Source organism: Vanacampus margaritifer, chromosome 16 (assembly GCF_051991255.1).
Source record: "Vanacampus margaritifer isolate UIUO_Vmar chromosome 16, RoL_Vmar_1.0, whole genome shotgun sequence".
NCBI classification, from domain to species: Eukaryota; Metazoa; Chordata; class Actinopteri; order Syngnathiformes; family Syngnathidae; genus Vanacampus; species Vanacampus margaritifer.
Genome location: NC_135447.1, coordinates 8,692,489 through 8,717,148, shown reverse-complemented (window position 1 = coordinate 8,717,148; position 24,660 = coordinate 8,692,489). Strand labels below are relative to the sequence as shown.

Genomic DNA, 24,660 nt, shown 5'->3' with positions numbered 1-24,660 from the left:
TGTTGACACTTTGATGAAGGTGAACAAATCATTTTTAGATTACAGTACACCCACATCAAAGTGAAGTTGCATGTTTTATTTTTTATGGACGACAAAAGACATATACTGTATGTATGGTGGCACAATATTTTATTACACTTGTGCTTTCACGACGTTACAAAGACCTGTTGGTAGACATTTGGTATTTCTGTAAGTAACAAACACCAGCGTGCTATTCATCTCAAGTCAACTTTAAAGTGGAAGTCGACACCCCCACCAACATTTCTTCACAATAATATGTTTAATGCAGCCCCACTAGTCTAAATATGGTATTCTGGATAATATTGCATTTGTGGAATACGAGTAAGGCATCAAAATCTAGCAGTTTTTATCAATATCAGAAGGCGGCCATTTTGCCACTTGCTGTCGACTGAAGATGACATCACAGTTGCTCAGGTCTGAGGCAACAACCAATCACAGCTCAGCTTCAGAAAACAGGTGAGCTGTGATTGGTCGTTGCCTGAGCAACTATGATGTCATCTTCAGTCAACAGCAAGTGGCAAAATGGCCGCCCCGAGATAGATAAAAAGGGCTGTATTTTGCTGCTTAACTCCTATTCCACAAATATAAAATAACATTTGAATGTCATGTTTAGACTAGTGAGGTCACATATATTATTGTTAAGAAATGTTTAAGGCTGACTTCCCCTTTAACGTAGATATGTGATGACTTTTTCCATCAACAGCTACAAAAAAACAGAGCATGAGAGAGAAGCCGAGTCATGTTAGCTGCTTCTTTTTTGAGGCAATTTCCTGTTTGTAGTGAGGTAACATGCAGTGGTAAACACAACGGAAAAGACATCAAGAAATTGGATGAGATACTTTGTAGAGGTGAGACAATAACAGAGTAACCTTACACTTTGATTTACAATCTTGACCTAATTTGGTCCGTCAGCAGTCCTGGTCCCATCTAAAGGCTAAATTCTGATTTAATTATTCATTTTTTTACGACCGAGCAAAACAGCGGAAGTCAACACTGCCAGAGTTGTTCCTAATTTTATAATTCTCTCCTCAATTGAGTTTACATTGATGAGTTTAATCAATTCAGCTGCAAGAAAAGCGGCTGTGTAACTTAGTGCTGCGGAAAAAATAAATACGTTAAAACAGACAATGTACCGTTTTTCCACAAAATTCTGAATGTCACTATAGATTTGGACATTTCTTGTTGGTCAAAATTGTACTTTTGTTCTTTGTTTTCTTCAACATATTAGTCAACCTTGTAAGGAGATGTACTGCATTATAAGTTAGGTCGGTAAACATTGTTTAATCACCAAAGCAGTTTAAGTGCATGGAAGTAGGAACATATCCTACGAGAATGTGGAATCATCAATAACCAGTGTTTGTATATACACTTACATGAAGTCCCTCCCGTGCTTAGAGATCCGTGTACGTCACTGGGGTGACGCCATGGATGAGAAGCGTTGGACCCAAACCGCTGGTCACCGCTTCCAGCTGGGCCAAGTACGTCTGGGAACGGCTGTTCATAGCGGGCGGTCGCGGTAAATACAGGAAGCGGACGGCAGCCTGAGAACTGTGCTCCATCAACATGGAGTTGACCGCAGACAGGAAGTGGTCAGAGAGGGCGTGGCTCTGCTCCTCGGCATCCGTCCGAGCGTGGTGCTGCACCACCGAGTCCCACGGGACGATCTTGATGGACGCTCGGATGCGAAGCTTCTTCAGCAACTCTCGAAACGTCTCTTCGTCCACCACCCACCCTTGGTCGCTGGATTCCGTCTCCACGTTGAGGAAGATCCTCATTCTGGCGTGGCGCCACTTGCTGGACATGTTGAGCACGCAGGCCATCTGCAGCAGAAACAGGCTGCACACGTCTTGATAATCTCGACAACCCGGCTGGAGGAGGTTGAGAGGCCACACGTCGATGGTCCGCTCCGAGCCGTCCACTTTGCTCTGCTTGCTTTCTCCCTCCAAGTGGAAAAAATATCGGCCCAGGCACACGTTCTTGTTCATTTTGATGGCGTCGGAAATGATCCCCACGTACTCGTCGGGGGAGAGCCAGCGAGGGCTCTCCACGTGTCGGACGGGGGGGAAATGAGCCTGTAACGAAGGCAGGTCGACCCCAAAATTGTACTCGCCTTCTGTGCTTTGTCCCGCTGAGGTGCTGCAAAAGGCGGAGTCTTGGAGGAAGAAGTCCTCGGGGGTGCAGCTGTCATAGAAACCCAAGATCAGAGTGTTGGGCTTCATGCCGCCTTGAACAGAAAGACCGCAGAGTGAATATACGCAAATCTAGGATGCTCCTCCATCGCCATTTTCTCTTACCGAGGCCTGTGATGCGTAGAAGATGCTGTGTTCCTTGTCGGACCGATGGCGAGAGCGTGAGGTCTACGAAGGCCTTCACCCCGAGCTTGTCAACTAAGCTCAGCCAGAAGTTGTATTGCTGCTGCACCGGGTCTGACGGAAGAGAATCTAAAACACGGACAGGATATGATGTCATTACCTCAAAGGCTGAGCGCAGCGATGGGCAACTTAAATGCTGGAGGGGGCTACTGGGGGGCCACACATTTCCTAACCAGATGTATGACAAAAAAATTGCAGATTTTTTTTTGTATTAGAAAAACAAAAACAAACAAAAAACCTTTTCCTCCCCCCGAATTTTTTGGGGTGAAAATTATTCAATTATTTATGCCAGTTGCCCATGCGTACAAATACCCCTGACTGCCACCAGGGGGCCTGAGCATATGAGAACTGTAAATGGCAATGTCTGGATCCTGATGAAAAGAATCTAAAATTGTGTATAATTCTATGAAATGACATAAAGAAGCCATATTTTAACTTATCAGTTTAACTCATAATCACAAAAGTTGAGTTACATGACGACTGTGCCACAGAAAACAAAAGCTTGTGTACTTCGCTTAATAATATAAGGTGCTCTAGAAAGACTATATTTGTACTCATATTTATCACTTCCTGTTTTGAGAAATAATTTACTTTCAATCATATACCACAAGGTATCAATTTGCTCTTCTGGTAGGATAGGATAAAGAGTGATTAAATAGAAGAGGAACATTGCTTCCGCATGTGGCAATACGCAACGTCGAAAGGCCAGCGGAACCACAAAGAAAACAGGAAGTGAATGAATGGCAGGCTGTTGTGCACACTGTTACGCTATATGGAAGTCGTTTGACTATTCGAGTCATTGTGATTGACAAATTGCATTTGCCGCGCATGTGCATGGTGGGGGTGGTGGTGGTGGTGTGTGTGGGGGGGGGGGGTGCTGTTCAAGGAAAAGATCAGCATCATTTAATGCTGTTAGCTGCACATGTCCCACGCAGACCATTCACAGACAATTACCCAGATCTCCCAGCTGTACGTGGCCCAGCACAAACAGGCCTCCCTTTTTCAGCTGGTTGACAAACAGGATGAGCTGGCAGGAGGAACGCGGATTGGCGACCATCAACAGCACCTGTGGCCTCCAGAACTTCACGTGGTCCTTCCTCACATCCAGCATCAGCAGATACTTGCGCACCTAAAAGCCAAAGGGGCGAGTGAGGAGCTTCAGAGTGAGGTGTGATGGACATATGCGGTACCTGATGGAAGATGAGGGCTTGGCTGATGTAGCCCCAGCTGCTAGTGGCAGAGCGGTAGTGGAGGAAAAGCAGCAGCAGCAACAGGAGGACGATGCTGCCCGACGAGTAGACGGGGTTGATGACGAACATCATGACGAGACAGCTCAGGATGCCCAGCAGGCACGTGTGCCATGAGAAATACTGGAAGGTCGGCCTGGAAAACAGAAACAGAAACCGCTTAAAGACATTCTGATTGAAGATAAAGCAGTCTGGCTCTGAGGTCTGCAGGAAGTTTAAAGTTAAATTCAAAGCAAACATGGTGAAGCCGCATTTTGCTGTTATGCTGCACGCAAATAGAATAAAATTTGATTACGGTCTTTTAAACATGTTTTAAATCAATTTCAATAATTCTCGACTCATGTGAGTAAATTTAATTGATTTTCAATGATATAGCGAGATCATATTTGATTTGCCCATTTCCGGAGGGTGCTGCCACTAATCCTACTACAGAAAACCTTGCAAACCTTCACTTCCACACCCACTTCTCCTGGGGGTTCATTTTTGCTGTTATTTTCAGCTCCGCAGCTGCTGCAAAATGATGTTTCTGTCCACGGTCCATTTTACAGACGGTATGGAAGCCTTCCAAAGTCACTTAGTGACCCCAAATTGGCCAAAAAGTCCCTTTTTGCCAAGTATATTTATAGTCATCGGCCATCATTTACCAGGGGGCATCGCCAAAGGCCCTTTGACAATTAGGAGGATCATTAAACCTCCTTAACCCACTTCACAGGTCCACGTCAGACCCAAAAATGGGAGAGAAAAAAACACCAGGGGGTTGCATTTTCAGCCCTTATCTAGAAAACCATTGCAGGTCAGTAACTGTCACAAAATGGTGTCACTGACACATTACAGAACGGGGAGTCTGGAAACCTTGCAAAGTTACACCACGGTATGGGGGGGGGGGGGGATACTACTACTTCTACAGCAATGGATGTTAGCTAGTAGATGCTTAGTACCTGAAATTTGGCGCAGACGCCCACTCGAGAGCCAAACACGCCAGGTCAACAGCTGCGTAGGCAAGCAAGTAGAAAACAGTCACCAAGCTAGCAACGGCATTGAGCTGGCCTGCAAACACCACACACTGGAACGCAAAAGTTAGAACACCGTGAGAATCTCCAGGAAAAACAACTTAACGCTACAGAGGGCCCGCTAACCTGTGCCAGCCCCCACGTATAAACCACTGCCATCCACGGGTTCCCCGAGCTTGTGGTGATGGTAGCGGGTGCTAATGGCAAACCTGTGTGAGGGTGAAAAAAAATCTTCCAAAAAAAGGAATTGACACAAAAATGTTGTCATGTGGTGAGATGAGGTCATACCAAAGAGATGATCCACAGCAAGCGCATGCAGTATACGGGATGCTCCAATCATGGAGCACATTGCAGCAAACAGAGCACCACAGTAGATCCCAATAGTCACAAATGGTGGCCAGATGTTAATCCGCTGGAGGAAACCATAATCTTGAATCAAAAGAGTTCTAGACAAGAAAGACAGAAAAAAAACAAAAAAAAGAATTAACACCTGCAGTGCTCTAATTGTAGTGAAAAGAAAAAAAAATCAAGTTTCACTTCAGTTTCCCACCTGTCACAAGTGGCACTGACAAAGACGAAGAACAGGATGTAAACAATGAAGGTGTAAATGACGGCCACGATGGTTCCTTTGGGGATGGACACGCTGGGAGTTTCCAGGTCCCCTTCAGTCACAAGAACAAGAATGAGTGTTACTTTAGTAACCAACAATCGCTTCATGAAACACATTTAAAGTCTTCAAACTGCATAAGATCAACGTTTCTGTCGAGATCAGCAAATCTAATTGAATGCTTGTCCATGTCGTTTTGAATTGTAAAGAAAATGCCCTCTATGTAGCTAACTGCTAATTTTGATAGCCTCTATAGTTAAATTCTGCTAAACAGTCCAAAAGACTCCAATGTTGCTGGTTTCAAGACGTTTATTACAATCCAGTTGAGGCTAACTGTAAAACTAAACACACAAAAGAAGAGAATTACACACTTAAATACAATAACACTTTGATTTAGCTTGTTTCCCAAACGTAGCTAGCTCGAGGCTAATGTACAGTAGAAAGCTCAATTGACTCGCTAAGGCTAATTAGCATGCTACTCGCGGACCTTTTATCACTCAAATGAACGGCAATTGATACAAAACGCTGCAGGGATGTATATAGAGAAGCATCTAACTCATTCACTGCCATTGATGTCAAAATTTAATTCAAACTATTTATTAGTTTTTTTCCCACTTTTGTTAACAAGAGTATGAAAACCTATAAAAAAAAAATTACTCTACATTTAGAACAGATATAAATTTTTGGATTAATCGTGAGTTAACTGGTGAAGTCATGTGATTAATTACAATTAAAAATTTGAATCGCCTGATGCCCCTAATAAAAAAAGAAGAAAAGATTATTAAAAATTAGGGGTGTCAGACGATTACAATTTTTAATCGTAATGAACCGCATGGCTTTAATAGTTAATTCACGATGAATCACAATTTTTTATATCTGTTCTAAATGTACAATAAAAAAAATTCTAGGTTTTTATACTCTTGCTAACAAAAGTAGAGAAAAAAATGTGAAACTAATAGAAATAGTTCAAATGAATTTTTGACGTCTATAGCCGTCAATGGCAGTGAATGAGTTAACATTACTTACAAACTTGTATTGACATAACTTGATCGTAACGTTTTTCTTCTACTCTTCAATGTGGCTACTGGCTACGAGAGTGCATGAGTGCATCTGTACACGTGGAACCACACCGCCCCTAAGTGGCCAAATCGTGTACAACATGAACAACGCTCCCAATAAAGGCACACACAAACAAGTTCAATACTGTATAAAATAAATAAAAACAGTCAACTTTGGGACATTTTATATTGATACTGAACACCTCTAATATCTACTTGTGCTTGTACTGTCTTTAAAAAAGCAGCATTGATGCATTCCTCGTAGCGGATCAATTCTAACCTGACATGTTGGCTCCAGCCATGATTCCAGTGCAGCTGGTGAACATAACGGCAAACACGGTGGCAAACGACATGACCGAGTTGGTGCTGTAGTCCAATGAGTAACCAGCTGCGGGGCCAAACAGTGACGCATACATTAACATGAGTCCAAATGTATAATTAAATAGTACATTATATCCAAAACACTCACAGCCCAGGTTGTTCTTCAGCGTGGTCACGTTAAAGCTGGTGTAGCTCGCATTGTAACGCAGAGTCTGATTGCCGGGACCCGCGTGAGTGATGACGAAATTCAGAGGCTTGACAGCCAAAGCGCTGATGAAGACGGACAGCAGCGATACGGTGACCAGCAGCAGGATGCCGAAGGCCATGCGGGAGTAGATGTGGGCCCCCACCAGACAGACCACCAGACACAGCAGGAGGACCACCGAAGAGTAGAGCACGGTGTACCAGTAACCTTGAGGCAGCACGCGCACGCCCTCCGACATGGACGTTTCTTAAAACAAAACAAACACAATCTTGATGGAGAGCTGTATTTTCTTCTCTCTTTCATTTTCTTAAGCTAAATAATTTGATCAGGTTATTTTGTGGACTTGCTAGCTTCTGATTGATGTGTTGTAAAAGTTAAAAAATTAATTTAGGCTAAACACGTTTTCTGCGTTACAAAGTGGAAGAGACTTCATATGAAGAGTTCCAAGCTTGGTGTAGGAACAAAATGAACAACAAAAACCACCACTTTATTTTGTGTGTAGATGTGAAGAGGTTCGGTGCAGGTCAATTGGCCTTTCGCTTTCAGTTTCCCGCTTTTGTTTAAATAAGGTCGTCAATTCAATCAGCATTGGGAATGTTATTTTATAAAAGTAGTTATTTATAACTTGCTCAATAAAGTAACCAAGTTAGTGATTGACTTACTTCATAATAAAAGTAACTCGTTACCAGGTAAACTACCTTTAAAAAAAAAAATGTTTTTTTAATTTTTTATTATTTTATCTTATATTTATATTATTATAATTATATTTTATTATCATACAAGGAATTTAAATGATATCCAGGCTAGGTTTTCATTGATTTTTGCGAATATCTATGTCACACAAATGTCTTACTCCATAATATCATACATGTTCTACCACTGCCAATTACTACAGCAATCAACATAATCATAAAAAATATAAATAAATGGCAGATCTCTAACAATGTTATTTGGACCAACGTCAGTCTTGTCAAACCCAGAACCAGTTCCAGGCTAGCGATGTGGCTAAATGCTAATGCTTATTGTGAAACCAACCCAGAAACGTTGTCGGTGCTTAGTCTACATTTTCAAAGGATTATGGGTCTTGAAAAATAAATGAAAATGCTTTAAAATGGCTGATGACGAATAAGATCATGTTTCAGATCATTAAAAAAAATAATACACAGCATCTTTGAATTTGAAACCATAATAAAATAAACTTACCAGCATCCACGCCAAACACATCAAGAATAGCCTCCACCAGACCAAGAACGTATTCTCCACACGCAAACACTTTTGCTAAGAAGAACATCAAACCAATACTTCCTCCGAACTCTGGGCCCAGAGATCGACTGATCATGTCTGATGAATAGAGTCAGAGATTTTGTAACACAAAGAAGATAAGCAGAGAAATACAATTTTATGAAGGAAGAAGGATACAGTAAGCGCCGCCTCCCTGTATGGCTCCATTGGTGGAAATTGCGCAGATCGACAGGATGGTAAGCGTTATGATGATGTAGGCAACAAGCACCATCAGAAGGCCTTGCAGGAGCCCCGCGTGGCCGACAACAAAACCTGCAACATCAACTCAAGTAAACCCGAGTTCACAAAAATACCCACTGTACAGTCTTCACAAATCGCTCACCTGTTCTCAGAAACAAAACGATGCTGAACATGGAGAGGATGGTGGGCACCATCACGCCAAAAAACGTGTTGAGCTTTCGGGACTCTTTACTCGGCGGCCCAGAGGCGGAGTCAGGGGACGCGTCCGCTACGGTGCCGCATGTCGCCACCGCCATGGTCAGACCGCACATGCCCGGGGCGACGAGAGGGGTGCGTTCGTTCGACATGGTCGCTTCCTCAGCCCTGTGGATCATTTATACAGTATGAATTCGCATGAACAGATGGTGTTCCACAGGGCTCAATTCTAGGGCTTCTGCTGTTTTCATTGTATTCGCTGCCCCTGGGGTCCCTTTTCACAACACTGTATGATACATTTAAAAAGGATTTAGTAAAAAGTGATCTAGTTTCCTTCAAGTTAACCACCCGCAACTTGTCACATGTTCAGAGCTTCCTGAAAATAACAAATCAACAGCATCAAAGTAGTGTTACATTATAACCCTTCCATGACGTATTACTTATTATTGGGGTCATCTGAGCATGCTTGAATGCAGAAAATGTCCTTTGTACCAGGACTTTTATAAAATCACATCTTTAAACGGTCACAAGTTATTTGCGGTAATTTGTTGAAGGGAGTACAGATGCGCTTGACGGGTCATGTTACTTTTACACAATCGATTTGAAATTAAAAAAAATCTTATTTTCAGCCTCCATGGACAGCAGAAACTAGTTCTTTGAATAAAGCTCAGTCAAGTTCAAACAATTACACACTAGCAGGATTCCCTAATGTGTGATGTTAGTGACGCGCCGTTCTTAATGACAGCTGCTCACACCTCAGCTTGGTATTTGGAGCCAGCTGACTCACAGCTCCGTGTCTCATTTAACATTAAACTCTAACAAAAAAGAGCTGAGCGGCATGTATTTCTTTCTCTCTCTTTTTTTTTTTTAACCCACTGGAAGTTTCTTCTTTTCAAATGCCTTAAGTCACAAGTGGAACGAGATAAGACATGTCGGAAATTAAACTTCTTTTCATCTACCTAATTTTTTTTACATCATTCAAATAATAAATCAGACCTGGGTTAAGTTTGTCCTCATTTTGTATGCTAGATGTTTTTTTCATGGCTTGATCCATTAACACAATAAAATCATATGGAGAAAAAACAAACAAAGTCCAAGCTGCCTACAAACAATAACTGTAACTTGTGACTGTTAGACATGAACTGGAAAAAAATATATACATGATAGCCTATCTGTTCTGGTCATCATACAGCATCTACTGCCACAGAAGTATGTGATTATATTAGAATAAGATCCATTACAAGAGAGAAATAATTTGTTACTATTATTATTATTATTTAAACAAACATTATTTTCATATTATATGTGACAACCCATTTTACAGTGTGCATTTTTTGGGTAGATGGATGCTTTATAAATCTAACACTGATTAAACATAACATGCGACTCCCAAATGCCATTGGAAAATATTTAACGACCTTCCGCATAATTGGCGAAATAAAATTGAATTGAATTCAATATCACTATCAGTGGGCCACTGTTTCCACAAATGATAGTTACTATATTAAGCACATTTTCCAAGCATTAAGAAATAAACAACAAGAGGGGAATCATTTTCCACATTGTGTTCTGAATGACAAGTGTGGTGGAAAGCAATGATGAAGTGGATCATGCTGAAAGATATGGTGCCCATTATGATATTGAAAAAGCAGGCACTTAAAGAGTTGTTGGAAACTTTTGTCCCAAGGTATGAGCTTCCAAGCTGCTAATGTTTTTGATGAGGTTGTCCAACTCTACATGAGAAAAGAGAATAAGAGACTACAAGTAGAAAAAGAAATGATGCATGCATATAGTGGTGTCGGACTTGGTTTAGTATTGTTATTTTATTAGCACATCAGTTATCCCTTATAGGCATGCACTTTTTTTTTTAAATGATAGGACAATTTATTATTGCTTATTCTTTTATGGACCCAAATTGATTATCACTGGTCTGAATGTGTACTTAAGGTTAGTTTCTACTGCAGCCACATAAGTTGGCCATAGAAAACAACATGCTACGGTGGGCTGTAACTGGTTACATGTGAATGATATTGTTCTGTTATTTGTAACAGTTTAATTATTGCTGGGGCTGCAAATAATGGATGTAGCCCCTTCCAGATGTTGATGCAAACCGCCTGGAAACATCTAAAGCGGCCACCTGGTGGTCCCTAGCCTTAGTTTGGACTAGGTTCAAGTAAACAGTCGGTTCTGTCACATGTATGCAGAATGGCGGCGGATCTGGACGCTGAAAAGTTTACAGTTTTTAAAGCCGTCGAGAAAATATCTCCCTTGCCAGTGCTGTTTTGGAGTCAGGAAGTAAAAGCACCGGCTCGGCTGCACACGGCGTTTGAAAAAACAAAAACAAACGCATCATCTTAAATCACATTCAAACGTCGACAATGAATAAACGTACATTTGAGCTCATGCGATAGAGTAGTGACGCGCTTCATTCCCCGACCAAAATCAGACTTACCGCGGCCGTCCCTCAACAAACAGTTGTCCACTTCCTGCTTGCAAACCGACCGAGTCTTACGTTTGAAGTCCGTTTTACGTCCACTTGGTGCTGGCTGTTGTCGTCCCGGGCCGGCGGCAGTCAGCACCGAGCTGAGAGGAGGAAGATGCCCAATAACAACACGGCGGCATGACACGCCTCGTCCTCCGATTATTTGCTCGAAACTGTCACGGGAGAGCGAAAAAGAGACCATGTGACTGACGAAAGAGGAGGGAGAACGCCTCCAATTTTTTGAAGCCACCTTCCAAACAAGAGCGATGTTACTTTCCGTCATTAGCCACACCCCTTCTACGTCACTACCCGTAACACACACGCAATCTAAAATGTATTTATTTATTTATTTTTATTTGTTATTAGTAATAGTTTTTCCACATACTAGAAGCCCATCGCTGTTATATATGTATAAAGTTGAATATGTTCCACTGGTAATTTTTTGCGCACACCAGGGGGCGTTGTTGTAAAGCTAAAATACAAGATGGCTGAGGCTCTACTGGCCACAACATTAGGTACAGTTGCACGCCATAATTAGGAAACTTACTCAATATATGGCCCGCGGGTCACAAAAGGCTCACTCTTTTCTTAAATCCGGCCTACTTCACACTTACAATGTCAAGACAGCTCTAGTGTTTTTTGGATTAAGATAATTAGATTATATAATAATGTGGCCGCATTTTTTTCTGCTGGGCAAAGTGTTTTAGTTTTAGTTTTTTTGCTGATTTTGACTCTTTTTCCACATAAGAACAACATGGAAATTATGGGGTTATCTCATGTTTTTAGTTATTATAGTGGACGCCAGGATAATATGGCTGTAACGTGTTGTAAATGTATAAGCTTGTATGCAACATTTTTTAACATGAACATAATGCAAATCAACTTGCGATTGTAATTGGTTATGTATGATCCAATCATAAACTAGAGGTGCTGGCATCATCCAAATTATGCGTTTTATTGTTTTAAACATGCAAATATGTCATGTCCACTGGGTCCATCTATGGGTCTTAAGGGGTTAATAAATAATTAAAAAATATATATATATTATACATTTCTTTTGTGATGTTTTTTCCTCATTGAATAATTGGTTAATTCTCAACTTCATTTATTTACTAATTTCAATCAAACACTTTTTTAATTGATTTTTTATTAAATAGTTGGTAAATTAATTATCATCCATAAATTTGCCCATCCCTGTTCTAATGACCCCCCCCCCCCCCCAAAAAAAAAATCTATTAAAAAGCACACACAACCTATCTAATCTTTCTATCTCTGGTTTTATTTAATGTATTATACTGATTATAATTCCTCGAGTGGAAATTCAACACAACAATTGTACAATATGTTAACTACAGAATACATCTCAGACATTATCTACACAAGCATTATTATTTTTGTAGTAAAGATGTTCCCAATACAACCCATGTGTACTGAAGGTTGTGGTCAGTTAGTTTATACTGCAGCCATTGTCAGCCACAAAGATTAGCTGCAGAAAAAGTTATTGTGGACTGTCGAATTGTGCAGAAATTCACTTTTTCAACAGTATTTTGTATGATAATAATATTATAGTAATTCAAATGAGATACAAAACTTTGTGAGAGGGTTGACCTTTTCCTTTCACTTAGAAAACTGTTATGCTTGTGCTGGAATAAGAACTAGAAGAGTTAAAGTTACAGCCCTGTCATCTGATGTGACCACAAATTGAAGTCTCACTGGAAGGCAAGCCGTATGTAGCCTACAGTTCTATCACGTCATCAGACTTATCACACAGAATTGCAATGGGGAATATAACATTGAAAGGGTGTGTCAACTCGTGCAGTTGTTGGTTGAATATGTGCAGATCCCTTTGCTGTACAAAGGCTTGGCCTCGTGATGTTTGCCTACTTTACTTCCTCATGAGAAAAAAAAACACAAGCACGACATATTGGCTGATTATTCCCACGTAGGGACTAAAATACGTTTTTGTTATTTCATTATGAGACGCTTTTTCGCAGGTTTGCCTTTCTATTGTACTTTAGGCGAGTGATGAAGAGGGGGAGGGGAGCAGGAGGAGGAGGGCGAGGAGGAGGAAACCACTGAGAGAGGAAGGAAATGAAGATCACGTCACGAGAGCAAAATCGGAGTAAAAAAAAAAACGGAGCGACTGCTATTTGACGCTCCTTGGCTTGACGCGAGCGTGGACTGAACCGCAGCTGTATCTTTAACCAACATGCTGTCGTGGACTTGTTCGACGTGAAAAAAGGGGAAAAGCCGCTACGCAGCAGCTGTGGATTTTTTTTTTTAGCTCTTTTTTTTTTCTTGTGTGGAAATGTGTGAAGACCTCCTCCTCTTCCTCCTCCGTATGCCTGCCCACTGACGCCTCTTCGTGCGCATCTTTTCTGCATATTTCCTTTTTTTTTTAGATCAATATTTTACATCGCATGAGAGAAAATACTTATTGTAAAACCCACGGGATTATTTATTTATTTATTTGAGGGAGTTGGCTTCCCCCACCCCCCACCCCCCCTCCCTACGACAATCAAAGAGGAGCATCGGTGGAATTAACAGGTAGCCACCCATCATTAAAGTGAATAGGCCAGTTTTCAATGTGTAAAATGGCTGGGTGATGATGATGATGATGATGATGACGACGATGATGATGATGATGATGGTGCTCTATCCATCTGCATTGAAAAACATCTTGTTGCTATGACTGCCTCCGTGGGCTCGTTGTCCATTTTGAATGAAGTGTGGAGCAAAATTCTCCCTCTTCCGTGCTGTGGTGTATGTAGTCACATTTGGTTGAGTTGAGGCCTGCGTGTTCGACTGTGGCAGTGAGCTGGGCCTCAGTATCCCTGACATTACACTCTTCATGTTAGCTGTGGGCTCACCTCCAGCTGCAGATGTAACCATGGTGTGCAAGTCAAAGGGGTGGGGCACTCTGCTCTTTAGCTAAAGAGTTTTAAAAAAAATAAAATAATGAAGTGATCATGCTTCCCATAAAGAGGGATGTCAAGAGTAAAAACAAAAAACAACATGAAACAGATTTGTTAAAAACATGTCATTTTGTCCTCCATTGGATGTTTCATATCTCCTCATTGGTTATACAAGCAGAGGTGTCAGGTGGTGACACCCTTTTTTTTTAAGCTTCTATTATTGGTACCATGCTTCCAATTGCTAAACCCCTTCATTGATTCACTTCTTAGTGTATTGCTGTGACCCCAGATGGCCTCAAGCAAAATTAAGACGTTGGTCCACTTCCACTCCGATATATATTAACCTTCTTAGGTAAAAATAGTGCGTCCCAGCTTGTTACACAAATGTAACAGGTCCCCTCGGCTTTCCTGGGAGTGGTCCCTCAGCATCTTCTGCCTGCTAGTGATGCACGCCGACTCTGTGGCAGCTTAGTCTGTGCAGATTATTACTCCGTAGTTCAACCGGACACGGTGGCACCATTGTAAACAGATTACGGGGTTTATCCTCACTAGTTAGAGATTAAAAAAAAACATGGTTTTATTTCATTTTTAATCTCATGTCCAGATCAGCGGTGAAGAAAGTTAATCATTAGATGAACTACTCACCAGACATGAGTTACACATAATGAGATCCAATATAAGATTTACGAAACAAATTCTGCCTTTATAAAAATAACACAAATTTGAAAGCAACTATCATAGAGGTTTTAATCTAATTATGGCGTGTGTTGTGTTATTATAATGTTAGCGATGTTCGATACCATCATACCACTAGTACTTGACAAATAATTTTGAAGAAAGACCGATAGCATTTTTCTTTAAAATTGCAGGTAATTAAATGTCAATTTTCTATTCTGCTCATTTCTAGTTCCTGATTATAAAACGGCCACAAGAGGGCAGTTGATACCAGTATCGTAGGATCTAGTGCAGTTCTACACCGCTATATTAAAAACATTATTTCCTGTTGTCATTATATTAGACTAGCTTGGATACAGCTTTACTACAGGTGTACCTACATGACGTGTCTGGCTAGCATAATAACGTTTTTAAAGGCCAAGTCAACCTTAAACATTTCCTGACAATAATATGTTATATGTGAGCTCACTAGTCTAAACATGACATTCTGATTAATATTACATTTGTGGAAAATGAGTTATGCAGCAAAATCCAGCCATTTTTATCCATCTCAGGGGGCGGCCATTTTGCCACTTGCTGTCGACTGAAGATGACATCACAGTTGCTCAAGGCTCAGGCAACGACCAATCACAGCTCACCTGTTTTCTGAAGCTGAGCTGTGATTGGTTGTTACCTGAGACCTGAGCAACTGTGATATCATCATCAGCAAGTGGCAAAATGGCCGCCTTCTGATATTATTAAAAACTGCAGTATTTTGCTGCTTAACTCATTCACTGCCATTGACGGCTATAGACGTCAAAAATTCATTTGAACTATTTCTACATTTTTTTCCCACTTTTGTTAACAAGAGTATAAAAACCTAGAAAAAAATTATAGTACATTTAGAACAGATATAAAATTTGTGATTAATCTTGAGTTAACTAGTGAAGTCATGTGACTAATTACAATTAAAAAAAATAATCACCTGATGCCCCTAATGAAAAAAAGGAAAAGGAAAGATTATTAAAAATTAGCAGCGTCAGACGATTACATTTTTTTAATTGCAATTAATCGCATGACTTCAATAGTTACCTCATGATTAATCACAAATTTTATATCCGTTCTAAATGTACAATAAAAAAATTCTAGGTTGTCACACTCAAAAAAATGTGAAACCAACAGAAATAGTTCAAATTAATTTTTCACGTCTATAGCCGTCAATGGCAGTGAATGAGTTAACTCATACTCCACTCACGCAATATTAACCAGAATACCCAATTTAGACTAGTGGGGCTGCATAGAACATATTATTGTCAAGAATGATCATTTTTTTGGTTGACTTCCCCTTTAAGTAAATAACATTTTAGGCCAGGGGTTTCCTTCAAAGTTATGACTGTGAACCCAAATAAATGATGATCTCCTCATCTTACATATATGTTCAAATATTACATTTATTTTAAAAGGGGAAGACAATTTGCAATTTTGGTGTTTTATACATGAAATCAATGCACATACTTTGCTTTCGTGGGCCACAGAGAATGACGTAGCGGGCCAGATCTGGCCCCCAGGCCTCGAGTTTGACACCTGCGTTTTAGGCACAAAACATGAGTTATTCTACAAAGTTTGCTCTGCACTACTCCACTGTAGATCAACGGTTCTCAAGTATTTTTCGCCAAGTACTACCTAAAAATAAATGTGGGTCTGAAAGTACCTGCATCGTGACTAACATGAAATTACAGAGAGGGCTAGTTAGTTGTTCATAAACAAAAAAGAGATTTCATGCCTAAAAAGTATAGCCACTAAAAATGATATTATATTAGTTACAATGCATTTAAATAAAGGCAGAAACAAACAGCTCTTGAATGATTCAATTAAAATACATCTGAACTATACCTAGGCAGTGACTTCAGTGACTATTACCTCATACAAAGCACTGTATATCGTTAGCTTGTGCAGGTGTACCTCATATTGTATCCAATGACGTCTCTTCTCCAACTAACAGGCGGCATCTACAACAAATTCCAAAATGAGTGAGCTGGAGCAGCTTCGCCAGGAGGCCGAGCAGCTGAGGAACCAAATACGAGTATGTTGAGTATCTCTCGGGATCACAAATCGTTTCTTTTTACTGTATGTCTATTTTTCCTTCAACCTCCTGTTGTTGTTGTTTTGCAGGATGCCAGGAAAGCATGTGGGGATTCGACCTTGACACAGGTGAGCGTCACAGAATGGCTGATGACGAGAATATGGAATTTAGAGCTTATCAGTGCACAGTTTTATCAATAAAGGTAAAAAAAAAGAAGAAGATCCAGTTGTCCTGTTTCTAAAATCTACCTGTTCCTCATGCACTACCCAGATAACCGCTGGCCTGGATCCAGTGGGGCGGATACAGATGCGAACAAGACGCACTCTTCGTGGCCACCTGGCGAAGATCTATGCCATGCATTGGGGGACAGACTCAAGGTGAGTCTGTAGTGCTATTCTTTTTGTAGCATGTGATGGCATTCCTCAGGGTCAGGTGGAGGCCACACACTTTCTTATTTACATACTTAAGGGAGTTATTCAACTCAACTATACCAAAGAGTCGCAATATTTTTTTAATTGTCAAAATTAAAAATCTAAGCTTAAAACGATTTAATGAAATGTATAATTCATTGTTAATTAAAAACACATTTCTTGGGACAAATTGTTTTGCTTGTTAAGAATTTTAGTGAGGATCCAGATGATCAAGGATTTTGGATGTCTCATGGCGTAGTCGGTAACATAACCGCTGGACGGCCATCTTAGGACAGAGGACACCTCTGGGTCGCCCTGCTGTATAGTCTGTACTCATAAGTCGCTGAATTCTAAACGGATTGATTTATAACTTGGCTATGATTTAGGCTGAATTTTTAAATTGCAGATTTTTGGGGGGAAAACGTAGCATAGTTTGTGTCATATCTAAAACAGCTCTGACTCCAAGATGGCCGCCGTGTGGTTACGTTTCTTCCACTGATCTGTATATATCACTGGATAGCCGATAGCCCATACACGCCAGTACAAGCCGTTGAAGCCACAGGGCGGCCATCTTACTCCTCCCATCTCGCGAGCAGACTACTGTACAAACTGTACGTATATGTATAGATTCGACATATACAGCTCGTAGGCTCTTAGTATAGGGCCGGCGGTTGGGGGGGTGGTTGGTTTTTAACAAGTGGATGGTATGTGCTGCTTTGAACACTCCCTTTTTTCTTTTATCGCTCTGTTCATCACACCCCAATATTAGATTTGGCAGAGGCATTTCTAGTGGAATTACAGTTATAATTCTTTACTAATAAAAAATATATATACAAGTTTCCTCCTATATATTTATTTATGTAAAATGTCTGAAGTCCTCTTGTTTAGGTTTCCCAAATTTAAAACATCATAAATCATGTTGTTTCTACTAATTACTGTCCCAAAATGTTCTCCAATTTCGATACTGTAAATGTATAGGATCGTATGCCGAGAAACATTTCTTGGGAGGAGCAATATGTCGGCCTTGTGGCTTCAAAAGTCTTGGCCTATCAGCTCTCCCGTACTATACACAGATCAGTGGTTTCTTCCCATTGGCGCAGTGTTGGCACCCACTATGTAATTCACACTATTGCCTCCTACAGGGCTGGAGTGGAACAACATCACCCGTCAAGTCCTGCTAGTTCCACAAAATGAGTCGTTTGATTGGACCCTTGGTTAACGTCTGCGGTCTACAAAGCAATTCTCGTTATGATTGTTGTTTACAAGCGTGAGCTAGATGCATTTTTGATGAGCTATCAGATTAACCGAGTATGTTCAATACAGAGAAAAAGAACGAATGAATTCCGCTAAGACGCGTTTCTGAAAGTTCAAAATGCATTTGCAGTAATCACATCATTGTGCTTTCTGAGAAGCCCGCGGAAGCCCAAGTGAGCGCTGATCACATGATGTAATGTGTGTGTCCGCAGGCTTCTTGTTAGCGCCTCTCAAGATGGCAAACTGATCGTGTGGGACAGCTACACCACTAACAAGGTACACTCAGCACACTCACACACTCGTAACACTTATCCTGACATCTTCTGTGAATTCGCTACATTAGTAACAGTCTACGTTCTCGCTTTCGCTACTCCAAATGTTGCGTTATTTGTCACCTGATCCCGTTTTGTTTTAGATCCACGCCATCCCCCTGCGCTCCTCCTGGGTGATGACCTGTGCGTACGCCCCGTCTGGGAACTACGTGGCGTGCGGAGGCCTTGATAACATCTGCTCCATCTACTGCCTGAAAACACGCGAGGGGAACGTCAGGATCAGCCGGGAACTACCTGGCCATACAGGTGAGGGAATTTTCTATCAAACTGATGACACAAGTGTACCTTGATTGGCGGCCTCATGGGGAAGGAGATTTGATGAACGTGCTTAATTAATTACTGGCTGGTAATGAGGTGAGATGTTACCTCATGTCATCTAGACGCGAGTAATTGAAGTCAATGTGTGTGTGTTCTTTGGCAGGAATACCATATTTCTTTAAATAGAGTCCTTTAATAAATGATGTGCCCCAAATAATTGCTGGGTCATGTACTAGCATAAATAAACGTCACACCTTCAATAAATGCCCCCATTTTATTCGCCCATTACTGAAGCCTGTAAATCAAATAGCTTTCCTACTCGCTCTTTTTTTCTCTCTTTTTATCGCTATGTGGCGTGCGCAAATCACGGCCAACAACAAGGCACTCTTAAGGCCCTTTTCACACTGCGTTTAGCAGGACACAGTGCACCGTTGTTGATCCCATTCATTGTGTATGTGGTGAAGGGCAGGGACCACGGAATGGAGCACACTGGCAACCGATTATTTCGCTTTAGTGCACGATTCTTTCACACTGAGTGCAGTGTGAAAAGGGATTAAAGCAGACAGGCCTGGGGACTATCTGGAGTGAAGATGTATTTTTGGGGTGTAGGCTTAGCTAGCTAGCTAAATGCATGTCACAATTGTTCCGGATCACCGTTGATGTGCTCAAGTTCTTATGTAGTGGGGGAGGGGCAATTTATGAGTCATTTAGCTCCCCCCACCCCCTCTCTCAAAAAAAAAATCAGATCAACTGAAATGGTGAAAAACAGTTTGAAGTTGGATTCCCCACAATTGAGTAAATATTTCTCAATCTTTGAACATGTTTGCATGATGTATAATGTATTTAGAAAGAAATCCCTAAATTCACTTTAAAGGGTGTTTAAAGAGCGAGCCAACATTTCTTGACCATTATATGTTATATGTGAACTCTCTAGTCTAAACATGACATTCTGATTAATATTACATTTGTGCAATATGAGTTATGCAGCAAAATCCAGCCGTTTTTATCCATCTCAGGGGGCGGCCATTTTGCCACTTGTTGTCGACAGGCAACGACCAATCACAGCTCACCTCTTTTCTGAAGCTGAGCTGTGATTGGTTGTTACCCAAGACCTGAGCAACTGTGATGTCATTTTCACTCGACAACAAGTGACAAAATGGCCGCCTTCTGATATTGATAAAAATGGCTGAATTTTGCTGCTTACGCAATATTAATCAGAATACCGAATTTAGACTAGTGGGGCTGCATAGAACAAATTATTGTCAAATTTTTGTTGCGTTAGATCTGACAGCTGTTTTTAACTCATTTTTTTGGTGCATCATTTTTATTTATATTTGGCCTATATGGCAACTCGTGTATTTTCTGCATGTGTTGTCTCAGGTTACCTGTCATGTTGCCGTTTCATCGACGACAATCAAATCATCACGAGTTCAGGAGACACCACCTGGTGAGTCCCAACACAAAGACGAATCGCTTTCCCCAAAATTATCGTCGTCTAATTCACACGCTCTTTGCCCCAAGCGCGTTGTGGGACATCGAGACGAGCCAGCAGACCACGGTGTTCTCGGGCCACACGGGCGACGTCATGAGTCTGTCCCTGGCGCCCGACCTGCGCACCTTTGTGTCGGGAGCGTGCGACGCCTCGGTCAAACTGTGGGACATCAGAGACAGCATGTGTCGGCAGACCTTCACGGGGCACGAGTCGGACATCAACGCCATCTGTGTGAGTGTCTTAACGACAGAGAGGTTATTAACTCATTCACTGCCATTGACGTCAAAAATCCATTTGAACTATTTCTATTAGTTTAACATTTTTTCCCACTTTTAACAAGAGTACAAAAACCTAGAAAAAAATGTTTATTATACATTTAGAACAGATATAAAATTTGCGATTAACTGTGAGTTACTGAGTGAAGTCATTTTAATGGCCTGACACCCCTAATTTTTTAATAATATATTTTTTTAAATATGTGTATATATATATATATATATATGTATATATGTATATATATATATATATATATATACATATATATATATATATATATATATATATATATATATATATATATATATATATAATAATCAAGTAATCATTTGGAGCCATTTTTTAATGTAAAACTGTCCAAATACTCTGATTTCAGCATATCAACTGTGATGGATTTCTGTAGTCCTTCATTTAAAAAAAAAAAAAAAGAATTATTGAAAATTAGGGGCGTCAGTCAATTAAAAGTTTTAATTGCAATTAATCGCATGACTTCACTAGTTAACGCACGATTAATCACAAATTTTGTATCTGTTCTAAATGTACAATGAAAAAAATCTAGGTTTTCATACTCTTGTTAACAAAAGTGGGGAATTTTTTTAGAAATAGAAATAGTTAAAATGTATTTTTGACGTCTATAGCCGTCAATGGCAGTGAATGAGTTAAAAACAAACAAACAAACAAATAAATAAATGGTAAGTAAAAGTAGGAAAATGCACAAAATTCAGTCAAATTCAGTCTGAGGGCTAACATAACTACAATTTTGACACTCCATTTTTAAAAGCTAAAAAGTTTAAAATATAATTCAAAAATTAAATACAAATGTATTTATTTCTGTATATATATATATATATATATATATATATATACACATTTTAAAATATTTCCATTTATATTGATTTTTGGGGATTACATTTTCGAATTATATATATTTTTTATATATGTTTTTATTCTCACTTTTAGACATTTATTTAGTCATGTATTCATTTTTAATTTTGATCCTCCATACATAATGCCGCCCTGACCACTATGAGTTGTGATATTTCCTTCAAATTCATCTGCTTACGTGCTCACGTCAGCCATTGTCTCCCTTAGTTCTTCCCCAATGGCAGCGCCTTTGCCACGGGCTCCGACGACGCCACCTGCAGGCTGTTTGACCTGCGCGCCGACCAGGAACTCAGCCTCTATTGCCATGACAACATCATCTGCGGCATCACCTCGGTGGCTTTCTCCCGCTCGGGCCGCCTGCTGCTGGCAGGCTACGACGACTTTAACTGCAACATCTGGGACGCTATGAAGGGAGACAGAGCAGGTGGGTGCAAAAGACATTTTGGAGATCCCGCACAAGTCAACTGTGGTGTGTTGTGTTTCCATTTAACTATTAGAATAAGGTTTTATTGGATGACAGTACCAGGCGTTCATGACGTGGCAATGTAACCATAATTTTTTACATTGTAAGCTAACCAAGGCTAACACATTTGAAATGCATAATTACGGAAATTATTTGTATGAAAAAACACTTCTAGGTCCTAAATTTGAAATAATAAATTTGGCGGTAACTTAGTATGTCATGTCCCACAGGATAATGTATTCTTCCTCCGCTGGGAAAAGTAGTTCCTTGCATGCTATTTGTAACCTCAAAAATGGTGAAAGTAAATGTTTCTAGTAAAATAAATAATAGTCAAGTGAAAACAGTACGTAGGCCTACAGCTGCAACACAACATGCCTTTCTTGCGCTTCGGGACAGTGCATTCTTACGCCACTGCGCTAGCTAGCTAGCTAGCTCAAAGCACACAGTTCGCTAACCTTCAATTTTCATAATATTAAAATATTTGAATGAAAAACACTACTAAGCTATAAATATAAAACAATCACATAAAAACAAGTAATTAAAGCAGTAACTCAGCGTGTCTTCTTGTGTTAACATATGTCACTGCGCAACGTGGGCTACTAGCGAGCAGTTTGTAACAGAAAAATGACATTATACAGTAAATATTTGTATGAAAACACTTCCAAGCCATAATCATACAATAACAGAATGAAAAATAGTAATAGTTGTAACTGAGTGTGTGTTATGTGAAAACTTAATTCTTACCTCACTGTGCAAGTAAGCTAGCTAGCTAGCTAGCTAGCTCATTGTGCGGTTCTCAACCTTGAAATGTCTTGTACTAAATATTTGGATGAAAAACACTTACAGGCCATAAATATAAAACAATCATATGGAAAACAAGGATACGATAAGTGCATCCTGACTGCCCAAACCACTTCAACTCGTATAAGAAAACAATTTATCACATTCCAGTAAAAACTGAAGGTTTAGTAGTACAGTAGAGCGTAAAATTGAAGGAATTATGATTGATGTGATAGATTAAAACTAAATGAAAAATTTTATTTGAACTGAAGGCATTTTAATTTGTATTACTAAGTAAATAATTTAGGCCAAAATGGGAATTCATAATTTGACTTCAAACAGTAAAGTCTTTCATATTTACACATTCACAGCGTTATTTTGGTGCAAGATTATGAAGCGCCGTGAGACACAAGGCCCGCTTGTGTTCTGTGTAGGCTTAAGACGTCTCAGCTCGAGTCTGGAGAGCAAAACATTTTCAACGTTAACAAGTCTTCTTTTGTCCATGCCGGCCCTCCTCCAGGAGTCTTGGCCGGCCATGACAATCGTGTGAGCTGTCTTGGGGTGACTGATGATGGCATGGCTGTGTCTACCGGGTCCTGGGACAGCTTCCTCAAGATCTGGAACTAAAAGAAAGACACGCATACACACGCACACACTTCATAGAACACATGTGTTTGCACTGTATGTAAGGTCCAACAAAGTGCAACAATTGTACATAAGACATAGTATGAAGACTTAGTTACACCAATCACACGTGCTACCGTCAGCTGACTAAAGTGCAAAACTGCAGCTGCAAAGTTACACCCACACACGCACACACGATGTAAAAAAACCAAAAAAAAAACCACAACGTGACCAAATACAGTTAAATCTCTATCTTGTATTAAAACCAACTATGACCTGAAGCCTTTTAAGATGTTACAACACACACACGCACACACTTCTCCCCGCCCCGAGAGACATAGCGCAGAAGACGTCATTGGACAATTCTGTCTTCGTTTACAATGAAGTCCATAATGCACTTAAAGACAAATACTACTGTACTATGTACTTTCTGTCTCAGTGCCACCTGTGTTGCAAGTGATGCTTTTTGGGGAGAACGTGGAAGAGAATCATAAGGGTCCGTTGATACAAGAGAGAGAGAAAAAAAAAAGAAAAAGTTAAAAGCGGTATATTAAAAAAAAGGAAGAAAAAAATCTTCAAATTAAACCATGTTTTAGAAGGTTTTTTATAGCTATATGCCCCATACTCAGTGCATCGTTTAGTTTTTTTTTTCAACACTTAATTTCTTCATGTTTTCCCCTTGTGCCTCAGATACACTTAAGGATTATTACTAGAGAATATTGATAAGGGGCTAAGTAACCTGAGTAAGTGGCTACAAAGTAAAAACATTAAGATGAGTCTGAATGGAGCAGGAGCCAGTATTCAAACTTCAATCTGAATATCATGATGGTAAAATTGTACATAATATTAATAAATAAGTCTCTCCTGCCAGTTGAATGGAGTCTTTTTTCCCCCCTTTAAGCACTGTTGATGTGAATATTTGTGTCACATTTAAATGGAGCAGGTAACTTGCCCAATCGTTTGAAGTCTGAAAGGTCATTGGATGTGAATGTGGGTGAAACCTAACTTGATTGGTGTTGATTTTGGCAGTCAGGTTTTTATAGGCAAAATGATTAGTTATGGAAGACACAATTCACTACAGTACCAAATAAATGTGAAGTGGATCAAAAATGATCATTAAGTACAGTATTTTACATTTCACCACACTTTTTCCACTCAAGTATTTTAAACGCGTGCAAATTGTAACCCTCTGACGCATCAAGGTGGCTTGTGGCGCCATCTTGCGGCAAAACAT

General features: G+C 40.2%; 2 protein-coding genes across 2 annotated transcripts; one reads left to right on the top strand and one right to left on the bottom strand.

Moving 5' to 3' along the window:
* Positions 1–112: 112 nt before the first annotated feature.
* On the bottom strand, positions 113–11,244 carry slc12a9 (solute carrier family 12 member 9). Its single transcript, XM_077547280.1, has 14 exons — positions 10,971–11,244; positions 8,466–8,686; positions 8,261–8,395; positions 8,045–8,182; positions 6,785–7,087; positions 6,596–6,703; positions 5,201–5,312; positions 4,939–5,096; positions 4,777–4,859; positions 4,579–4,703; positions 3,584–3,776; positions 3,348–3,522; positions 2,316–2,462; positions 113–2,245 (listed from the first exon to the last, which is right to left on the bottom strand). Exons 2-14 carry the CDS (start codon positions 8,668–8,670, stop codon positions 1,413–1,415), a joined length of 2,715 nt encoding a protein of 904 aa, XP_077403406.1. The 5' UTR covers positions 8,671–8,686; positions 10,971–11,244; the 3' UTR covers positions 113–1,412.
* Positions 11,245–13,082: 1,838 nt separating this feature from the next.
* Positions 13,083–24,296, top strand: gnb2 (guanine nucleotide binding protein (G protein), beta polypeptide 2). The gene is made up of 10 exons (XM_077546353.1): positions 13,083–13,547; positions 16,572–16,652; positions 16,742–16,780; positions 16,923–17,029; positions 18,529–18,592; positions 18,732–18,894; positions 20,287–20,353; positions 20,428–20,629; positions 21,767–21,983; positions 23,323–24,296. The coding sequence occupies exons 2-10, from the start codon at positions 16,596–16,598 to the stop codon at positions 23,427–23,429; spliced, it is 1,023 nt and encodes a 340-aa protein (XP_077402479.1). The 5' UTR covers positions 13,083–13,547; positions 16,572–16,595; the 3' UTR covers positions 23,430–24,296.
* Positions 24,297–24,660: the final 364 nt, after the last annotated feature.

Excerpts from the sequence above, each read along its gene's own strand:
- slc12a9 (XM_077547280.1), bottom strand. The coding sequence starts at position 8,670 with ATGTCGAACGAACGCACCCCTCTCGTCGCCCCGGGCATGTGCGGTCTG. Across the intron at positions 6,704-6,784 it reads GCTGAAGAACAACCTGGGCT|CTGGTTACTCATTGGACTAC; the intron begins GTGAGTGTTTTG and ends TTGGCCCCGCAG. Across the intron at positions 4,704-4,776 it reads ATACGTGGGGGCTGGCACAG|TGTGTGGTGTTTGCAGGCCA; the intron begins GTTAGCGGGCCC and ends TTTGCGTTCCAG.
- gnb2 (XM_077546353.1), top strand. The coding sequence starts at position 16,596 with ATGAGTGAGCTGGAGCAGCTTCGCCAGGAGGCCGAGCAGCTGAGGAAC. Across the intron at positions 18,895-20,286 it reads GGAACTACCTGGCCATACAG|GTTACCTGTCATGTTGCCGT; the intron begins GTGAGGGAATTT and ends GTGTTGTCTCAG. Across the intron at positions 21,984-23,322 it reads TATGAAGGGAGACAGAGCAG|GAGTCTTGGCCGGCCATGAC; the intron begins GTGGGTGCAAAA and ends GCCCTCCTCCAG.